Here is a 22,078-nt window from a genome sequence, read left to right on the forward strand (position 1 = left end):
TATGATATATGTGAACATGATGGCCTTCTTAGGTCATTCATGACTTATACACATAATGACATATCTTACATTTATACATAAGTAACCACGTGGAAGGTTATCCTACTCTAGTGAGAATCTCAAACAGAAGTGGGTCAATGTGAGTGCCTGAACAGCAACAGGCCACAGATCAGAGTTTACAGTTCTAAGAAGTGTTTCCTTATAACCCAGACTGTGAAATTTTCTTCTGCATCACATTCTGGGCACAGTTGCTTGACTTTCCAATGTAGAAGCAAAGAATGGAGGTAGATTATCTGTATATGGAAGAGGGTGTGCCTGAGGATTTGACCACAAAATTGGGAGGCAAGCCACTGGCTGACTCGATACTTCTGGATATGGAGGGAATGTTCACGCAGATGAGTGGATGGAAACCAGAGCAGGTGCTTGAGTGTTGCAATGGCATAAGCATCAAGATTCCAGAGACTCTGACTTTGACACTGACCCCCCCCCCCGTATGAGTTATTTCACTCCTCACTGGGGTAATATCAACTGTGATCAAGACATCAACACCACCTTGCTTATACCATTCAAACGATAATTTATCCCAACTAGAAATGGTTGTACATTACATAGTTGCTAGTCAATAAACACAAAGTAAAACATAAAAAGTCACAGACGTGGTGACACAGGCCTTTCACTCCAGCAGTCTTGAACCTGGTGAATTCACATCCATCCTGATGTACATAATGAGTTTTATGCTACCAGAGCTCCATAGTGAGACCCCTGACTCTAATAATAATGAATGTCAATATTAAAGTAGACTGGTCCAGGACATAATGGTCAGTTTCTCATTCTGTCACATATGACTCAATGCTGTTTAAAGCTCTGGGAGAACAGCTTCATGCTTGGATTTCTAAGCTAAGTTAGAAACTCTGCAGTTTCTCTTCTAATTCTAAAACTGCCTTCTACCACTCCAGCTTCTCTACCATTTGTGGTCTCTTATTTTGTGCTAAAAGAAACAGAAATTGGGTGAAGATGAATTAACCACTATTATTGATCCCAAAACATGATTTCTTTCTAGATGCCAAATATAAACTTCAATGGGATTAAAAATAGAACTCAGAAATGACTGAACTGAAAGGATGTGAGAACATTCAAAAGCATTCCCCTTCAAAAATCTGCCTTTTGATGTGGTTGAAATAAAAAAAAAAGCACTATGCCCTCCACAAAGCACTCGAGGGATTAATATGTCTTCTTTGATTGCTCCATGATAAAATATTATAATATAATCCTATAATTTCTGCATCACTTATTTGATACTTCAGCCTTATATGAACAAGGGGTTTTGGAGCCAAATGTATCTTTTATGCATATGTGAAACTGAGAAATGCAAGAATTTTGATCAACCCCACGTTTCTCTAGGGAGAAACTTTCAGCCTGAAAAGAGCAAGGAAGAGCCACCGGGAGACTCATGTCTTCCTGCCACGTGGTCAGATGCGGCCTCTGTCTGTCTCGGTGGCCCCAGCACATCTCCATTTGAAACATGTTGGAACTGGAGCTGCCAGACATTGTGCTTATTTCCAGGAAAGTGCAACGTGGAAGCATTTTAATCTGGGCATTAATTACCTCAAAAACCTAAGATCAGCAATGTCCTGGTCTAAGATAAATCCAAGGATAGATATGGATATTAATACATAACATGGATATTAATTAAGTTCCACTTTGCCAAGGGAAACCCTTTCTAGAGATAGATGTAAGTTCGGTTTTGCAGTTTGTATTACTTGTCAAGCTCAATACAATTTAAATTTTTCATATATTTCCTACTTATAAGAACTATTGGGATAATTATCATCCACTTAACAGTCATAAACAAAGGCTCAGAAGCAATTTGCCTCATCATGGGGTTGAATCCTAAAGGTCCTCTATGCAGAAACTCCTTTTTTTTTTTTTTTTTTCAGATTCATGGTCTCTTTTTATTTAGATCTTTTCACATGTACATATGAATATGTATATACAAAGTTTTAAAACATTTTTTTTCAATGCAGTTTATACAGGAACCTTGAACAATCCTCGGACCCTGGGGAAAGCCAGCCCACAGCTTAAATAGCCTCTGGGTAGCCAACCCAGGCGTGCCACGTGGGCAATGCAGATAGGTCCACATACATGGAAGCAAGCCAGATCCTCAGCCTTAGCCAAATGTGGAATTGTTCGTGACAGAGAGCACTCACCATCGGGAAGGTGGAAGGCGGAAACCAGCTCCATCTTTAAGGCATAGCATTCCGCAGCTCTCTACAGTTCCCCCTTTTTGTTTTAGACGCTTCAGGCAAGAGTAGAGGTCTGATCTCTGATATTAGAAATAAATTGGATACCATAAAAAGCTAAAATGTTACGCTCAGGATGCGAGACTAAGCACTGCACTCAGGGTCAGCCGCTTTGGACACAGAGAAGAGCATGTCTGATTGCATGCGGGTTGATACCCCAGGTCCCGCCTCTGAGAAAAAGGTATCGGACGGGTCTGATGCTCTTTGGGTGGATGACACCTAAATGAACATCGGTACAGAAACTGCATTTTTAAAAGAGATTTACTTGGCAAATAGGTTTGTAAGTTAAATTGGCTTACTTATGTAAGTTTTTCTATGAATTTATTTAAAATGGGTTAATTTTCTGTGAAAAATCAGATTATATAACCAAAGAACATCAAACACGAGTATATGTAATAAAAACTTGGTTATGATCTATGACTGTAAAATTACATTACTTTGTAGTAAGCAATTTCCCAAACTTTGCCATAACACACACACACACACACACAAACATGCTGCTATTTCCTAATGACTTGGAATTTTCTAATTGAGCACAAAAGAGGAAGATTTTGATCATATATGGCTGAAACACACACACATACACACACACACACACACACACACACACACGCAAAAATGAAAGATAAAAAGATTTCTAAGCCCAGCTTCAGTCTCTGTCATGAAACTTCACTGCAAAATGTTAAGGCAAGTCCCTTTTTCGTTTTCCTTCCTTGTTTTGTTTTGCTATCTTTAATCAGATTAATGGTTTTATATAACCTGGTACTTACAGGTCATATGAAAGAGTAAAATGACAAATAAAACAGTCAGTAAGAAATTAAATGCTATCTTAAAAATGTATGAGTGTAACATCTCAACCAAATATAAACATCAAGATTATTTTGGGGATCACTGTGGACCAAACAAAGGGATCAAACTGCATCACTCATCTCAGCATATTTTTCCCAAACCAACTTCCTCTTCTAAGTTATCATTGGTACAAGGAGTGATGACTTTGAGATACCAATTAATATAAATTGGGAGCAGGAGAGATATTAATTAAACGTGACACTCTGATTATCTAAACCTTCTATTTAACTTGATCATTCAAAGCACAGTGAGGGCCTGTTCTTCAAAAATGATGGATGGTATCAAGCTCTACTGACTCCCTCTATATCTGTGGTTTCCAGCACTTCAGAACAGAAGGAACAAATGATGTGAGAAGAACATGAGAACAAGTCTAATAGACAGACTGACTAATCTCAGACCCCCAAGGTCAAACCAAAGCAATTTATTTCTTAGCTTTCATCAACACAAGACATGATTCATCAATCGACGAATGGGATTTCAAACATTATACATCTAAATGATATGTTCTTTGTACTGTGTAACTTTTTGAACAATGATAGATTGTGTGATATATTCCCCACCGAAGTAATGTCATAAGGCAGAACTCATTATATTTCCCAAAACACATTTAAAGAAAAAAAAAAGCTGAATATGTCATCTGTCATTATTACTCCACATGCCATGTGGGGAGATTATATTTCCAAACTATATTCCTTGGAATTCTATGCCCTTTGTGGTCCAAACATTACACATTAATGTCTTTGAAAATAGTATTCTTGTCAACAAGTTACAGATAATTATTAAAGACACTGTAACAAAACTATTTTCTCTTGTGCTGTTATGAAATTTACTGGGGATGGCTCAGCTGGTAAAGAACATGCCACACAGGCCTGAAGAGCTGGGTTCAGATGGCCAGCATCTGTGAAAAATCTGGGTGTGGTGCTGAAGCCTGCCATTTCAATGCTGGTGAGGTAGAGACCAATGGCTATCACTGAAGCTCACTAACCATTCAGTCTAGCCAATTGGTGAATTCCAGGTCCAGTGAGAGACCCTGGGAAAAATAAGGTTGAGAGAGACTCCCTATGCATGTACATACAGACACACACACACACACACACACACACACACACACCAGCACTAATATATACAGATGTGAATGTGTTTCTAAAAAGAAAATAAAAAGCCATGAGAAAACATCTCCACTGTAACATAACATAAATGTAAACATAGATATTATTGTCAAGTGTGTCTCTCCCTTGCTGTAACCCATAAGTACTGTTTTGTGAGGCCTATGATAGCTCAGGAATGAGTTCATAGTGTCATGTTAGGTAATCTGAGAGGTGTCTCAAAATGAGATTACATGAGAAGAGTAGTCATTTGAGATCATGAAACTTCCCTGTACATCCTATCTCCTTAAAAATCGCATTGCTATGTTCACTGACTTAAATTAATTATCACCTTCTCTCCATTAGTTCAGGGAAGATCTGATTGCTCTCATGGAGGAGGGAGTAAAAGGGTTATACCCTTGGCTGATGATTCATTGCACCAGCTGCCAGCAAGTTGCATGTCTCGGCACACCTGGGCACATGCATCGGTGACTGATTAGAAAACACATTTATCTTGGCGCATCACAAAGGAGATGCAACCATAATTACTCTCCCTGGTAATGGAAGGTGTTTTGGAACCTGAGTCCACCTATAAGATAATACAAAGTACACATTTGGACTAGATCCACAAAATAGTGCCATCTGTTCCTCATACTTGGGGCCAAATATTTCCCAAATCATTCTTATGTTCTAAAAATAAAACGCAATTTGAAAAGACCTCCTCTAGCTGTTAAAATGGTCACAGGATGTCATTTGAAATCCTAACACTGACGAAAATGATCAAAACTCAGAGTTACTTTGGTTGATAAATACAGAACACGACATTAACCTTCACTGTGTTATTTCAGAAATTATGTAGATTTGTCGTGTTTTAAATTTGCAAAAATGAATGTATTGGCTAAGTTTTTCAGAGTCCTCTAAATGAGAACTGACTTAACGAGCTATCCCACATGAAAGAAGAAAAGAGATCAATGCTTTTGTTCTTCAACTTATCTCATTATATTCACTTCAAAATTCTGGAGACTCTTAACCTGTATTGAGAAATCCTATATATTAAGACCTTTTTTATAATTTTAATTTTTTATATTAATCACAGGTTATTTACCTTGTATCCCAGCTGTAGCCCCTTCCCTCCTTCTCTCCCAACCCCACACTCTCTCACTCACCTCCTCCCTGACCCTTTCCAAGTCCTCTGATAGGGGAGGTCCTCCTCCCCTTCCATCTGACCCTAGCTTATCATGTATCTTCAGGACTGGCTGCAATATCCTCCTCTGTGGCCTAGCAAGGCTGCTCTTCCCTCAGGGGAGCAGGGGAAAGGTCAAAGAGCCTGCCATTGAGTTCATGTCAGAAATAGACCTTATTCCCCTTACTAGGAAACCCACTTGGATACTGAGCTACCATGGGCTACATTAGAGCTGGGGTTCTAGATTATATCCATACATAGCCCTTAGTTGGAGAAACAGTCTCATAGAAGACCCCTGTGCCCAAGTACATAACAAGGACATTTGCTCTACCATGTTTGTAGCAGCTTTATTCATAATAGCCAGAACCTGGAAACAACCCAGATGTCCATCAACGAAGGAATGGATACAGAAATTGTGGTACTTTTACTCAGCAATTAAAAACAGGGAAATCATGAATTTTTTAGGCAAATGGTGGGATCTAGAAAATATCATCCCGAGTGAGGTATCCCAGGAGCAGAAAGACACGCACAGTGTATACTCACTTATAAGTGTGTACTAGACCTATAGGATAGAATAAGCATACTAAAATCTGTACACCTAAAGAAGATAAGCAAGAAAGAGGACTCTGGGTAAAATGATCAATCCTTATTCAGAAAGACAAATGGGATGGACATTGGAAGTAGGAGAAAACAAGTAACAGGACAGGAGCCTACTGCAGAGGGCCTCTGAAAGACTCTCCATATTAGTGTATCAAAGCAGATGCTGAGACTCATAACCAAACCAAACCTTTGGCAGGAAATCATATGAATGAAGGGGGAGTTAGTATGACCTGGAGAGGACAGGAGCTCCACAAGGACCAAATATTAAGACCTTAAAGCAAGATGCACTGTTAAGGGACTAGAGAGATTTCATAGCAGTTAAGAGCATGTTGGGTTATACCTAATTGAGTTGTTGGCCAAGGGGTCCTATAGGAATTCCCAAACAAACGAGACCATTGCCACGACTATTGGTTGCTCCCCACACTGATATTAAGGCTCTGTTGCTGAAGACAACACCTACATACTCATTGAAAATGGAGATGTGAGAGCAGTGCCTTCATAGAGCCTTTACCACTCCATTCCAGACATTATCAATGGAGTGAGAGTCCTTAGGACACTCAGTCCTAGTTGGGATGTCTCCATCAAATCCCTTCCCTCAGAGCCCAGGTAATCCCATGGAAGATGAGGTGGGATGAGTGTAAGAGCAAGAGAGGATGGAGGACACCAAGAAAACAAGGCTCTCTAAATCAATATGAGCAAAGCTCATATGAACTCACAGAGACTGAAGCAGCATGCACCAGGTTCTCTGCATGTGTATGATGGATCCCAGTGTAGTGCTGTGGTGAAATTCCTGAGTGTGTACATGAGCAAGTCTCTGACAGAGCCATCATTCTGAAGTTAAAGGTGGTTGTGAGCTGCCTGATGCAGGTGTTGGGAAGCTTACTCATGTCCTCTGGAAGAGCAACAAGTGGTCTTAAATGTTGAGCCATCTCTCGAGACCCAAGTTTGTTTTTAAATATTATAAAGCTTTTTATAATATTTTAAAAATATTATAAAGCCCTGAAAACTGCAGGAACTGGATTCACTATGATGCACTAATTTTTCATACTCCTTTCAAAAGCAACTGAGAAAAGATAATTGCATGAAATGTTGAAACCTAGAAAACACTTTTAAATGAGTAGAAGTTTATTTTTCTTTAAAACGAGGATGCAACAAGTATGTGGAGATTTAAAAGTAGCCTTCATTCATAAACATATACATTAACTCCTTAGCACAATCCAGTAAGACATGTAGGTCATTATTTTTACTATTCAGGTTTGTTTTAATCTTTGAAAACTGTGTGTTTGCTTGCATCTTTGTGTGGGTGCAGGAATCTATAAAGGCCAAATATGTATAGGATCCTTCAGAGTTGGATTGAAGACAACTGTGAGCCGCCTGATAGAGTGCTAGGAATGGAACCTCAGTCTCTGCAAGGGCAGCATATTAAAAAAAAATCTTTTCAGTAGAAAAACAAATGCAATGAATTGATGTGTCACCATCACCTTTCTCTACTGTCTGTAAGCACTGAAGCATGGGCTTAAACAGTGTCTGAGACTAAGAGGTAAAACAGAGTTAAGGAAGGGACTTCTTAACCTGAGAGTCACTCCAGGGCAATGCATCAGAAACATGTAACAGTATGAAGCACTTAAAGACAGACACACACACACATGCAACATGTGTCTAAAAATCACATCTGTCTAAACTGTTAAATAACTTAACCTAGAATGTGAATCATTTCTAGAGCACTGATGCTGTGATCTAGAACACATGCATAAACCATAATTTGCTATTTTTTAATAATAAATATTCTCGTTTACTAGATTTTTAGCAATTGGTCTCTTTAAAATGTCTCTGCTTTAAATGCCATGGTAAATCCTAGTTATTTGTTTCACATAATGGGAATCCAATAAATATTTTACCTTAAATATAGTATGAGCTATCTTTGTCTGGGTGTGTCACCACATACACAGTCTACAAAACTCAAAAGACAGGCCTACCTATTGATCTCCATAAACAATGTGTTATCAGTCACTGGATAGCCTGATTATCATTCCAAAAATGTAAGAATTAGTTCCTGGTAAATATTTTCTCTACCTCTAATTCCAGTTAAAAATCTGAAAATATTCTCATAAATCGGTCATATTTCTTAATAAATCAGCCTTCTTTGTGTAGAAATTACATATTGATTCACACAGAAGTTGAATCAGATACTGAGAGGAATCGTGTTGACTTCCATTGTTGGCTTGTGTGTTCTAAACTCTGGTGCTTGGCCACCTGCAATCAGCTAACCATCTCCCAGCATACCCAGGGCCATACTTAGCTAGTTCCTCTTATTTTGAACTGGTAACCCTTAGGTGAACCCTCTGACTCCAACCTGTTTCACAATGGTGCTCTTTCTCACCTCTATCTATACTTTCGCTTTTTCACATGTCAGAGTCCTCTCTCTCCCTCCCACTCCCTCTCTCCGAATACCAGGGACACTCCCTTGCTATTCTTGATGAGCAACATGTCTCAGGATGAAGTTAAGAATGTCTCACTTTCTCCATGCTCGCTGATCACTCAGCTTGTGGTGTCAGTCACACTATTACACATTTGTTTCAGTAACCTTCATTCATAGAGAACACAGTGAAACACTTGACGATAAGCCCCGTTCATCCTGAAAGAGGCTCCTAGCACAATGATTAGGAGATGGCCTATGCTGAATAAAAAACAGGGTTTCACTGTGTAGCCTTGGCTGACCTGGCCTCACTCAGGCTGGGCCTCAAACTCAAAGTGATCCACCTGCCTCTGCCTCCCTGAGCATTGGGACTAAAGATGTGTACCGCCACGCCCAGCTTACATAGTAATTTTTTAAAGTACCTATATTGCTAGAAATAATCAACTTTTTCAGTTCAAACTGCACTTAATAAGAGTTCATGTTAGGTTATATGTATATGTTTATGTAAAATAGATTACATAGAGATAACTTTACTCTTTCCTAAATACAGATTATAAGGCAGTTTACTATTGAATATATTATATGGTTATATATAATATATTTAACATACATTAATATTAACATATAACATATATTATATAATATATGTTTGTGGGAGTAACTCATTGTGAAGACATAACTCAATTTATCTAAAAGAATAATGATAACAACAGCAAAGTTAACTGGGCCACAGTAGTTTTCTTCTTCAAGTCAATCATTTAATGAGAAAATTCAAATTTGATGCCTAACAAAAATATCTCACAGTAAACAAGGTTACTTACTTTTCAGGATTCTCTACTTCTTCAGTAATAAAGTTGAGGTAAAACCTGTTGTATAAACATAGAAACAACTATTAGTACGTTTTACCACCACAATCCAAAGTTTCCCACATTGAACTTTTAAAAATCAAACTAAGAATCATGAAAATTACTCATTAAAAAAATGCATGCAGCAAGACGAAAATCGGCAACCAGCAAGAGCTCCCGCTGAGCATTTTCCTATTGTGGTCATGCGGAGTCCTCCAAGTGTGTGTAACGTGATGGCTGTGAGGGTAGAAAGCTTGTATTCTGTAGGGCACACTCACTGTTTACAGGATGGCTCAGCACCACATGATGCGATGCCAGGAAAGGGCACAAGAGCTTGAAGAGGAGGGCCAGCGCAGAACCAAGGTCAAGGAAGCATTTCCTGCTGAATTTCCTCCCAGTCTGAGCCTTCCAGAACACATAGCATCTACCCTAGGAAGCTTTTATGAGGCCCATTCCAGGTTGAGATTGTCCCAAAGCACAGAGTGCAGGCCGCGGTTACGCACAGGGAAAGGAGGGAAGAGAGGGTGTTCTGCCGTACAAGTCTGAAGCAGTGTGGGAGGGGAAATTAAGGATGTGATGGCCCGTGCTTCCTGTGAATCTAAACTTAGAGAAAGGGACTGTAGAAATGATAGTTTATTATGTGTTCCGAATTTTCTAAAAGAGTACACTTCAAATGTTCTACTACAGAAAACTAAAAACTGTATTAGGTTATAGAACTGGCAATCACTTTGATTTAATCATTTCATGTTCTATTTATAAACCATAACCTAATTTGTATATCTCAGAGGCACATACAATTCTTCAATTTACAGTTTTAAATTAAAATAAGAAGATTGATCCTACCACTCATGCATCTTCTTTAGAGTTGCTGCCAGTGTTTATCCTACCTAACCCAATTCACGAGCTTGTGGAGGAAGGGAGGTCGAGAGAGTACTCAGGCAGCTGAATGCATATTGTCACTTACTACACTGACAATCAGGAATAGAAAAAAAAAGTAGGAAATTTTGAACATTTCCCAGGTCCATAATTATTTTCTGGGAATGATATGTGAAAAGAAGCACTTTAGGCACAAAAGATTTCATTTTCAAGGTCCACGGGATCTTAAAATCTTATCCTAGTGTCAGGGCCTGAGACATTCCGATTGCTCTCCTTCACAGTGAGCTTCTATCACGCTACAGGGGTGGCTAATGCAGCGTGCCCTTGAGGTTGTTTTCCAACTAAAAGGGGCTGTTGGAGACCCTTTAAGGCTTACTAAGTTCTTCCGAGTCTCCTCAAAGTAAGGGTTGAAGGAAATTCCACTCTCAAATAAGAATAGGGGCCCGGAAAACAACAATGAGGACATGAAGACTCTATGTAAGAACAGCTGAACATAACAAGGAACTTGCTGTCTCTTCATCCCATCAGCTCAGGGAACTTTCATAGAATGAAAGTTATGTACTGTACTGTTTTTTTATTCTTCCTTAGATGCTAAGAGAACCTCTTGTTTGGCATATGGTACATCAAATTCTACTCTATCTAAAACCAAATGTGCAGAACACTAGCCAATCATCTGCCATGTGTTTAAAGCGTCTCACAGCTTACAAAGAAGGGAGGAGGCTTGTCCTGCCCCATGCTCATGACAATCCTTTCTGGATTCACTAGTGAGTCAATGTTCAAGAATAAGGTGGCTACAGCTTTAAGGACTAAGTTACAAATTCATATTGATGACTGAAGAGGAAACAGCAATAAGTGTATGCACATACATATGGCTAATGGTGAATTTTAAAAACTAGGAAGTTAAATTTCTAAAAACAGTGGCTGCTGTTACTCTAGGGGAACGCACATATAAGAGGATGCATATGATGTGGTTATTCTAGGAGAAGAAACTGCCAGTGCGACCTTTGTTATGTGCATGTTCTATCTTCCACAAAAGAATGCAAGACTGGCCAGCAGAATTTTAAGTGTGGACTGTCGATGAGCGAATACCCCCTGCTCTGGATGTACCAGAGATGGGGCAGTGGAATGTGCTGTTCGAGACTGATTTGACATGCTCGTCGCAAGCCCCAGGCAACAGGCAGTACAGGACCCAAATAAAAACAAACAAGCAAATATATAAGTGACCCCTCCCCAAACCGAATAAATCACGTGAATTAAGGGATAGTGCTAGGTCACGTATGTCGGAGACAGCCAGTTGCTTCTTAGTAGTTGATAAACTGGTCTTTTCCAACAACTTTAAGGCAGGAGGGAAACTATCTGAGAAAAAGAATGTGACATCAAAATATGTTTCCATGGTCCTAGGGAACAGAGGAAAGGAAAGTGTTTGGGTACAGCTTGGGGAAAAGAGGAGGAAAGCAGATCATTTCCATGCAAAAAGTCCATACACTGTGGGAAATACACCTTGATGCTGTCGGCTCTCTAGTATGTAGGCCACAGCATTCTCCCTCCCCTGGTTTACTTCTCAAGGCCCCTGAAGGATACTCAGAAGGTCTATTGTCCCAGATTTCCTATGACTGTGCATAAAATTCAATGGTTGGCCCTGAATTGTAATACCCAACCTTGTACATGACTTTTAAAGGAAGCAGATTCTTTAGGTGATATTTGACACAAAGGCGTACAATAATCCTGGCTGATGCTTCAGGGAGACTAAATCCATTGAGGATCCGATTAAAGAGGGCGACAAAAGACACTGAAAACCAATTTTCTATCACACACTGAAAAGAGAGGGGGAAAAAATATCTCCACGCTATGCTTAGCTTTGGACGCAGATACAAGATTGAAATTGGTTGACTCCCCAAGGCCACAGGCGGACTGGCAGATGTGTCTCTCTGAATACAGACGTTGGCAATAATATTAAAGTTGTGCTGACCTGACTTCATGACCTGACTGAGTTAATGATTTCTTTTCCCCTAATCATGTTTCTGTGAAGGGATTTTCATCAATGTGGATAGGTTCCACACTCCGCAAAGCCAAAGCTTTACTCCATGCGGGATCCCCAAGGGTTGGTGTAATCTTTTTCCTCTTCCGCCTCGCAGCTGGAGGTGACTGCTCTTAGAGCAAGGTATCCAGGACAACAGAGGGCTAGCATGCTGCCTGTCCAAACAGTCAGCAGCCTGGCCAGCAGTTCCTGATCATAACTGCTTTCCTCTCATCTCATTATGATGCCTCCACATTTTTTTAAGTCAAATATTGTCCTACAGCAATGAAGGGAGTGGTAGCCACTCTAAGTCTTGATTTATGTATGCAGGCCAGTTTTGCAATCATATGGTAAGAGATGGAGGATTCAGATAGCAAAAGTTGTTCTCATAATGCTCCTTTCTTTGAGACTCATTTCAGACTCCATTTTGATCCATTTACATAGCAATAATGTCTGTATCTCTAGAATGCCAAACCCACAGACTCTTCTAATTCTGCTCCTTTTTTCTAGAACTAAGGGCCATAGATCAATAACCAGATCATCTCACCTCTTCACAGATCAGCATTCAGCCAGAAAAACAACCCATTACATCTACATAGTTCTTTATCATCCTCCAGCTAAGGCATTTGGGTCAGATAACATCTCATTTAAAATCCAGACTTACTTTCCAATGCTATGACTGAACCTTCAAGAACACAAAGAAATCGATGGTTCCTGGCCCTCCACACTGGGGGTGGAGACACAAGGATGTTGTAGACAAGAGTATAAGTAAAGTTCTCTGTAAACCTTGGTTATTGGTGGAAACAGCAGCATTTTCTACTCAGCATCAGTAAAATGCAATATTACTAAGAAGTCAAGATGAAAAGGGTCTTCATCCATGGAAAAATCCACAGAAGTGAAGAAAATTGGCTGTACACGGAGCAGGTGACCTGAATATCCAGTGCTGGGAGGTGGTGCAGTGAGGGTGGAACTGTTTTAAGATTCCGTGGGAACCGATGCGGACTGCTCACAGGCAAAAGGGACCATTCAACAGAATTAATCAAACCTGCCTTGGAAAGAGCACCACACTCCACATTCTTGAAAGAGTACAACAGGCTCCCAGCACCCAGCTGGAGCTGAAAGCTCTCCTTCCCTCCCCTACTTTGCTCTGGGGCTCCCAGGGACCCTCACAGTGGCTTGGCTGCTGCCCCAGGGCATGGAGCCCTGATCCAGGCTCAATAGGCATAGAAGAGTTGATTCTGCTTCTAACGCTGTGATCACACTCAGTTCTTTTCTCTGCTTAGCACCGCATTGTGCTTTGGACAAAAGGGAAAGGACTTCAAAAACACTGAGGTTCAAAACCAAGGCATGCACACAATGGCTGCAAAAAAATCTTCTGCGGGTATACAAATATTTTATGCTGATCTTCTTATGTTATAACCTAACAGCCTTCAAACACATTTTGCTTCAAAGCTATGCTAAACCCATGTTGCTGAACTCTGCTGATTTTCTTCTAATGCCATATTTTCGCAATTTGTGAGATCAATAGGGCACACACTGTTTATTTTGGAATGCATTTTTTTTATATTCCCTGGAAGGTAATAAAAAATAGGCAGTGGGTGTGGGGAGAAAGAAGAGAAAATTTTATTCATGTTGTATACATATTTTCATAATTTTTGAGCTAGCAAGGTTTCTTGATGGCATTTGTAGGCTCTCAGAGTGTTGCCATCTTGTTAACTACTGGTTTTATAAACATGGAAAAAGAACTACTATATCTCTATCCTATAACCATAAAAATTAATCTTTCTGTGATGATTCTAATGTCGCAATAAGATTGCTGTACCTACTGGGTTTTGTTGAAATAGTTGTTTCAACTCGAGCTCACAAGGTCAATAAAATAGTTACAGGAAGTTCCTCTTCATATTTAATTACTGTGACTCATGCTCCCCAACACAAAACACTGCTTCGGCAGGGCAGGAGGACTCACAGGCAGACAAGCAGGAAGGAAATAAAAGCACCCACGGTATCATAGTGCCACTCATATTTGCTAACCGTTTTTTTTTTTTCAACTGCAGGAAACATCTTAATGAAATGTGTAAAGGCCCCCAAATATGCTGCATACTATTTGACCAGCTGATGTTTATTATTGTGACTTCTGCTTTTCCTGCCTCTAACATATGAGCCATTTTAATCTCCTGAGATCACCTCATTTCTACATCTGAATTGTTTCTTCCTCGTGACAGGGTAGGGAAAAATTTCATTAACCTCTATTTATAAATCTCCTTAGTACTCTAGCACAAAGGCCTCTTGATAAGGCACACACTAATCCCAAGTACCCCATGGTACTATTCTGTCCTCACTGATGACTAATTGGAGGTAATTTATATTGGCCGTTAAAACCCAGCATTTATTTGTTCATTTGTATGCCACTGGACTCAAACTAATAGCAACCTTGACTGTTTGGGAACCTCAGAAAACGGCACTATAAGTTTCAGGCTTTGCCAGGGTGATGGAAATTGAAAGGACCTCACAAGAAGGACAGCTTTCTATGATCTTCTCATCTTTCCTTCATGCTTCTCTTTCTTCCCTTCCAAGGTAAGCTGCAGAAACTAGAATCTGTTGAATCTGTCTTCCCCTGAGTGTCTCCTAGAAACCAGAACCGAGCTCCCTCAAGCCAACTGTACCATCAAGAAATATGTCTCCACTGTCTCCCGCCTCTCTGTGGAAGGTAGCTATACAATTCTACCTTGTCTCACAACACACTGTGAGAGTCTCTGGGGAGAGAGGTTCTATCCTATCCCCAGGAGGAAGCAGTGTTATACAAAGAAGCCAAGAAGAATCTGAGCAAATAGACTTCACTTAGTTTCCTCCACTCCATTTCCATTGCATTATATCTTTTGGCAGAAAAAAAAATATTTTTTCCTGGCTTTATAGGTCTTCATTTCTGAGAATTCCATGCTACTTGAAACTTAGATTAAATAATCGCTGTGTATGTAACATAATGAAAATCTAGTTGAGAAAGAAATGTGTGATGTGTTCCTTAACCCATTAAAAGGGTCAAAACTCACAATACAAGATAGCTTAACAAGACAAAAGGCAAATGAAGTTCTTTAATACAAGTATCTGGAGATATCAACTTACCAGCCAGCATATGCATACATCCCATAATAAAAAGCCAAGGGCAACCCCATTAGATTTGTATCTCTTCCTGAAAATGCATCTTTAAAATTTTGTGTGTGCCCTGCAATTAGAACAGGAAGACTTTTAGAAGTTTGCAAAGAATTGGTTATATTGTTTATTGCAGTCCTATTCATGGTTGAGAGCTGAGCTATCCTGTTTGACCCTTTCTTTGTTCATGGTCAACTCTGTTTACTAATACTGTATCTAATCTAGGGCAGGAATCCCAAATGCACACTTGTTGTCACCTAGACCATTTAAAAATTCTTTTGTAGATGAGCAACAGTATTAAGGTGACATTTAAAATAGGTAATTCCTTTTTGCTTGCTTGAGCACCCATTAATGTTTTAACCCATTTAATGTTTTAACCATTAAAGTGGACTAAAACATACTCCATAAACTGAAGTTTTAAGAGTTTGACAAAATTCTTAGAATATAACGTATGACTTGGTGAGGGATGGAAAGAAATGTCAGCGCCTACCTTGAGCAAGGAGGCATCAAGAAACTCCTGCACTGCCTCCCCACACCTCTTAAAACCCCACTGCTCTAACATCCTGCTGTTTATCCCTGCACTGCATGCCACACCTGCCTCCTCAAGCAGGGACAGGCTGCAGACAAAATCCACCAAAGAAACACACAAGGCTTGTTCATATCAAAGCTCCCTGGAGCATAGCCACGCCCACTCAGAGCAGATGTCTGTGGCTGATGTCAAGCAGCAGCAGAGAGTGATTAACTGTGAAGAGCCATTTCACCTTAGGGCTTTCTTTACAGAGATAACTTATTGACCCTGTCTTGGTCCATGCCACCATGTTTTCTCTATTAAAATGAATAAGAAATTATTATTCAAAACCCCAAACCAAGTTTTACCAGCTTTGGAATCAACATTTTTGTCCATTTTGCCAACAGTTGGGATCCTTTCTCTTTGAATCTTTTGGGTGGTTTAAGAGGTTACAGATTTGTGATAATCAGCACAGATTAAAAATTAGACAAAAACTTAAAAAAAAATAGTGTTTCTCTGTCCTGTCCCCCAAATGAGAGTACTCAAATAGGAAATGATCCTGTTTAAAAAATGGCCTTTATATAGGAAATAAACAAGGTCAGGAGGGCAGGAGGTACATGACATATATATAACACTATCTTGTAAATCAAATATCAGGTATGGCTCACACCTGAGACCTTGCATTCATAGTGACAGAATGTGAGGACGAGACCAATGAGGACATGGTTCTGCCAATCAATGAATGATATTTTTCTCAAAACAGCCAACTTCTAAATACAGTTTTATAAAAACTTGACAGGAGGAGTCAGAAATACCTACTTTACTAAAACATCTCTATGCCTTAATAGAAGGAAAACATACACACTGAGATCCAGAAAAGAAACATCTCTTTGAACTGGAGAGGTCGCTCAGCAGCTCAATCCTGTGGTAGTCTTGTGGAGAACCTGAATTCAGTTCTCAGAATTTGTGACAGGCAGTTACAAGCACCTGTTACTCCAACTTCAGGGCATCTGATGCTTTCTGTGGCCTTTGTGGGCACCTGTGCACATGTGCATACGACCACTTGTAGAGACACAAATATGCACACACACACACATACACGTAAACAATTAAAAATAATTTTTAAAAGAAAGAAATATCTATTGAGTAATTCTTTTATGATCTGTGGTCTCCTTGGCTAAGATCATAAGGTAAATATCATTTAGAGTATTGCAATTAGTAATTGATAAAAGAAGAGATCTAAACTGTGTAGACTGAGCCTCTTCAAATGAGTTCTTCAAATGAGCCACTTTGAGAGTGTTGCAAGAGGAACATTGTTTCTGAACTTCAGGAGGATTTTGGATGCATAACACAGGCCTTGGGAAGATGAAAGTAATGTATTCAGATGGAAGTTCCAGGCCTCATAAGTGAATTCACAACATCCAGCTAACTCAGCAACTGTTTAGAGTGGAAATAAGCACATCACACACACACACCAGAGCAGCCTTTTTCTTTCTGAGTCTGAGAGAAATGTGGAAAAACTTAATGATCCTGTTACAAATTTAAGAATCTCAATTTCATGGTAATAAAGAAAATATGACAAAGTACCAAAATATGCTCCAAATACAGGAATATCCTCAGGGAATTTCTATGTTAGGTGAGAAGCAAGAATGAGAGTGGTCCTATGAATTCCTGATACCATGAGCAATATTAAAATATCACTGTATTGTAACTGACTGGAAAGGTTCAGGGGTTTCAGCATGGTCTCTGCTCTCAAAGAATTTGCAATACAATATCAACTGCTAACCATACCCCACTTTGCACACATATATAAATGAAGGGTCAGAACCAACCACAGAGTATAACTACCTATCATATCTGGCATTACACAACAAAAGGAAAAGAAAGAAAACAACCATGTCTAGAAGGGCAAGTGACTCACCTTTCTCTCCTTTCCACAAACTGAAAAGCTCCCTACAGGACACTTAGAAAATCAAAAGATAAGTGTGTGGAGAATATGGACAATTTTGCCTCCAGTCATGGTGGAATGTGAACAGGCTTGCTCTGCAGAGGCCTTGGTGAACTGGAACAGCAAACCCACATCGGTTCTTACACAAACTCTACTGTTCAGATCCTTCATTGTGTTTATTCTGGGGCTGAGGTTGCTGGAGTTGATGAAAGCATTTTACAGGCAGCACTCTAAGATCACCCACGAGGCTGATTAAATGGACAAGAGCAGTTCCCTCTACCAACTGAAGTGACCAGGTTCTCAACGTTGTTTCTTTGGGCCTCTATGAAAGGCAATAGTTTGGCTGAACTTTGTCACTTTCTTTTGTTGTAACTCTCTTCCTGCGGGGTCATTAAATTTCTCTACAAACTTCTTTTCTTGGAACTGACCATGTCAATGTAAACAATAAATACTAAACACACCCACATCATATTTCACCTCTTTCCAATTGATTCACTCTAGTCATTTCTCATTATTTCTGGTTGCAACTTCAGTAACCTGTTGGCCCTTCTTTCTCTTCCAACCATTTCCACTAAATCTAAGTAAATGCAAGTTTTACATAGAATATAAGGTATCTAAGTTTTTGCAACAGTTTTTATTGTCACATAAGGATCTTGTTTTTAGTAATGCTGTCTCTAAACCTCACAGCTCTTCTGTGGGTACTAACCTCAGAATAAGGAAATGCAAATAAAAAATAAAGTATTACAGTCTTTCATTATTTTCCAGAAATGTTCTTATCTTTCATATTTGTTGTCATTATCAAAAAGTTCTGTAGTGTAAACAAAGGATATACTGATCTATACTTAAAGCTAAATAGCAGATCAATTGTGTTTCTGTTATCATTTTGTTTTTGTTTTTCACTCTGGTTTTGACTCCAAGCAATTTACACCAAGAGAATTCTCAGACACCTTAATTTTGTTGCTTGGTCCAGTTTTAATTCTCTTGCTGCCATTCAACTATAAATACCAACTCATCCTTAGTGTAGCCTTTCAAATCAATTAGATGACAGTACAGAGTTTAAGTTCCACAAGCAAAGACTAATTAAGGATTCTGCTAGACAAGCGAAAGTCAGTGTTAGAAGAGACCAGAAGCAGATACGCAGTTTAAAACACATTTCCTTTTCAGTCCATACCTTTAATTAGCTGTATAACTCCAGGGACTATAATTATCAGAATTGCTGTGAGCTTGCAAAAGGTTAGGAAAATCTGGATCCGGGCACTCCAGCTGACACTCACGCTATTCAGGACCATCACCACAGCTGCAAACAAACAAACAAAGTTACAAAAGGCAAAGCCCCATGAGCACAAGGATGTCTTAGGTCCCTGTCAGAGAAATGTGATCTATAAACCTGCAGTGCTGGCATGAACTTCCAGAATGTAAGAAGTACAGAAACCCAGGCTCTGCCCCAGATCAAGTCCCTCCTGCATTAAGACTGCTCTTAGAGAGAATCAAGCCTGAGAATTTAGGTAAAACCCCTGCACAGTCAGAGTCCGACTTCTGTTCTCTGTACTTTGGTAAGAATGAACACACATTGCTGTGCAGTAACAATAAAGTAAGACATCTTCATGCTGAAGTCATCTAGAGGGTCATGATCATGCTGAATTTCATCCTGGCATCATCCAGTAGGCCATTGTAGTGCTGAATTTGACTCAGGAAAGGGTAAGAAGCGCTTTGTTTGAGATCTGATTCTTCACCATCAGGACCAACCCTACCCAGTATTATTCTTGGACTTCCTCCCTGATTTCCAGCTAGATAATGAGGAGTGAGTTTTAACCTACCCTGCAAGTGTTGGCTTCTAACATATGTTTAGCTATGTGAGCGTAATGTCTTGGGACTTTTCAGCTTAAGATGCACAGTGGATCTGAACCCAAGAGACTTTCCTCTTATTATACCGCTAACAGTTTCCCAAGTAGCCACCCTTGTCCACATTAAGGACAGACTATTCATTCTGACAGTGCCAATAATCAGCTATGTTCCTGGCCCAGGTAGATAACTAACATATTTTTGTTGAATGAATGAATGAGTAAACTGGGTTCTCAAAAATATTAAAGCACGTCTACTGTAGAGACCATGAACAACGGAGACAAACATTTTCATGTTTCGATATTTTTCTTCCAATTTGTTTACTTCTTTTCTTGACAGTAAACAGTACCATATTTTGTTAATTGTTATACTCTAATTCAGAGGGAAGCAATCTGGTTGGCTTATATGTTGGCATTAATGAAAACTTTATTAAAACAGCTTTGGGTTTTTTTAAGATAATAATTTTATATGATATATAAAATTAAAAAAATAAAAAATAAATAAAAAAATATTAAAGCACAATTTTAATGAAGATATTCTAGACTTTCCTTTTCTTCTCTGATCAAATGTTAAGAGTTATTCTACACAGTGAACTTCACCTTTATGTTCTTGCCAAAAACATAGGCAAAGTATAGCCAAAACCAGTTAACAGCTATTTAATTCCTGACATTTATGGTTTTAAATGTATAAAATTATTTCTCAGGGAATTAAAACAAACCAGCAGAATTCTTAACATTTAATTTGGAATTGTGTAGAGTCAGAAGCTGTCTTCTTGATTCCCTTGTATAGGATAATCTGTCTGCTCATTTCATAATTAGGAATTGGTAAGATGTTATTAATATACAATAATTAATAGGAAAAATTAAACCAATCTATACCCAAACAGAGCCTAATTAATGTACATTCTTTTAATGGTCTTGGACAACCATCTGAAATCAATATACAGTCAATTATGCATCACGTGAAAAAGTGTTTATGATATGCTCCTGAGCCACAGAGTAGTTTAAAGAGTCACTCCTCAGCGCATGGGGGTATGGGAAAGGCAGGGACAGAGCAGAATAGGATGTCTGAAGAAATATTTGTAAAATAATGTTAGACTTTATAAATGACAGAATATCAAAATATTTTTAAATTTGAAATTTAGTTTATAGCAATATTTTGACACATTCTGGGGAGGAAAATGTTTTAGCAACTATAGTCAATGAGCAAAGTAGATAAGTCTGTGTTCGTGTTCTCTTCACACAACTAAAACTAAAAAGGTGATGGAGGGAGGTGATAGATACAGTGACAAACTTTCACTAGTAAACACTTCACTTGGTTTATGCAGATTAAGTCATTATATTGCACATACTAAAACACAATTTTATTTGCCAAATATACCTCAGTAAAGGTAGACATTCTAATAAGTAAATAAAACAGTATGTTAAGCGTCATTAAAAAAAAAAAAAGAAAGATGGGGGCATCAGAAGGGCCCAATGAAAGTGAGATGGGGTAGAAATGAAGGATGTCAAAGAAAAAAGTGATGAGAATGGCCAGAAAGACCTGAGATTGGAGGAGGGGTATCATGATCCAGCTATGATGACAAGGAATAAATGAAAAGACAAATTGTTCCACTGTGTCAATAAAAGGTATTTTATTAGAAATGATGGATATAAAATAATAAAATAATTTCTGTCCAATACAGAGAAGTTGCATATTGAAAATAATCCAACACGACACGACCCTGCTTCTCTCCATTTTATCTAATAAGTATCCATTTCTCTGTGCAACTTCTTGTGTGATTAATGGCTCATCATAGGAGAATGATATTTTTTTTAATTAAAGAGATCCAATTTTGACAAGAGAGTGAAAAAAAAAAAAAAAAAACTTGGACTTGGTTGTCATCAGCAACAAAGGATCATATCCCAGGCAGTACAAAGTAGAAAAGAGGCCCTGGGAGAAGGAGAAAGAAGAGGGAAAGAGAAGAGGTGGCCACATCGCACATGAAGAATACTCTTATTTGGAAAACTCCGGTCCATGTGCGTATTTGAGAAAAGCGTATTTGCAATCTTCAAAAGAAAGTAAATGCTTAATGTCCACTGAAACAGGGAAAACAATGATGGCCTGGAATATTATTCTCCTTTCTCTTAAGTTTTCCAGACAGATAGAAGACAAAATTCAAACAAAAATCAGATCCTTCCGCCTTGCTTCCCCTTAGCTGAGGAAAGAAGCCTTAGTAAGACTAAGGCTTTAGTAAGACTAAGGAGAAACCTTTCCTCAAACGCGGCTTTTTCTGAGCATCTAATATCGTCCTCATTAGTAGATTCGCCGTATTTCAGGAGTTGCACCTCGCTGACCTGGAGGTACCACTTAGCAGGTAATGAGGCTGCCTGCGGGGCAGCCAGGGAGATCCTTGGGCTAAGGCAACTGTTTCATCCTGTGTCTGCGCGCTGAAAGTTGAGTGTGGTGCCTGTGCTGCTTAT

General features: G+C 39.1%; 1 protein-coding gene across 3 annotated transcripts in view; it reads right to left on the reverse strand.

The window, feature by feature from the left end:
• Slc7a11 (solute carrier family 7 member 11) overlaps positions 1-22,078 on the reverse strand; it is a 144,923-nt gene that overhangs the window by 109,610 nt on the left and 13,235 nt on the right. For all 3 annotated transcript variants that reach the window (XR_009590104.1, XM_060378288.1, XM_060378287.1), the window contains exons 4-6: positions 18,946-19,071; positions 15,292-15,391; positions 9,255-9,299 (exon numbers count right to left, since the gene is read on the reverse strand). Coding sequence is in view for 2 of the 3 variants with exons in the window: in XM_060378288.1 (XP_060234271.1) it covers positions 9,255-9,299; positions 15,292-15,391; positions 18,946-19,071 (271 nt within the window). In the remaining variant the exon portion in view is untranslated. The remainder of the gene's footprint in view (positions 1-9,254; positions 9,300-15,291; positions 15,392-18,945; positions 19,072-22,078) is intronic.

This window comes from Meriones unguiculatus, chromosome 2, assembly GCF_030254825.1.
Source record: "Meriones unguiculatus strain TT.TT164.6M chromosome 2, Bangor_MerUng_6.1, whole genome shotgun sequence".
Taxonomy (NCBI): Eukaryota; Metazoa; Chordata; class Mammalia; order Rodentia; family Muridae; genus Meriones; species Meriones unguiculatus.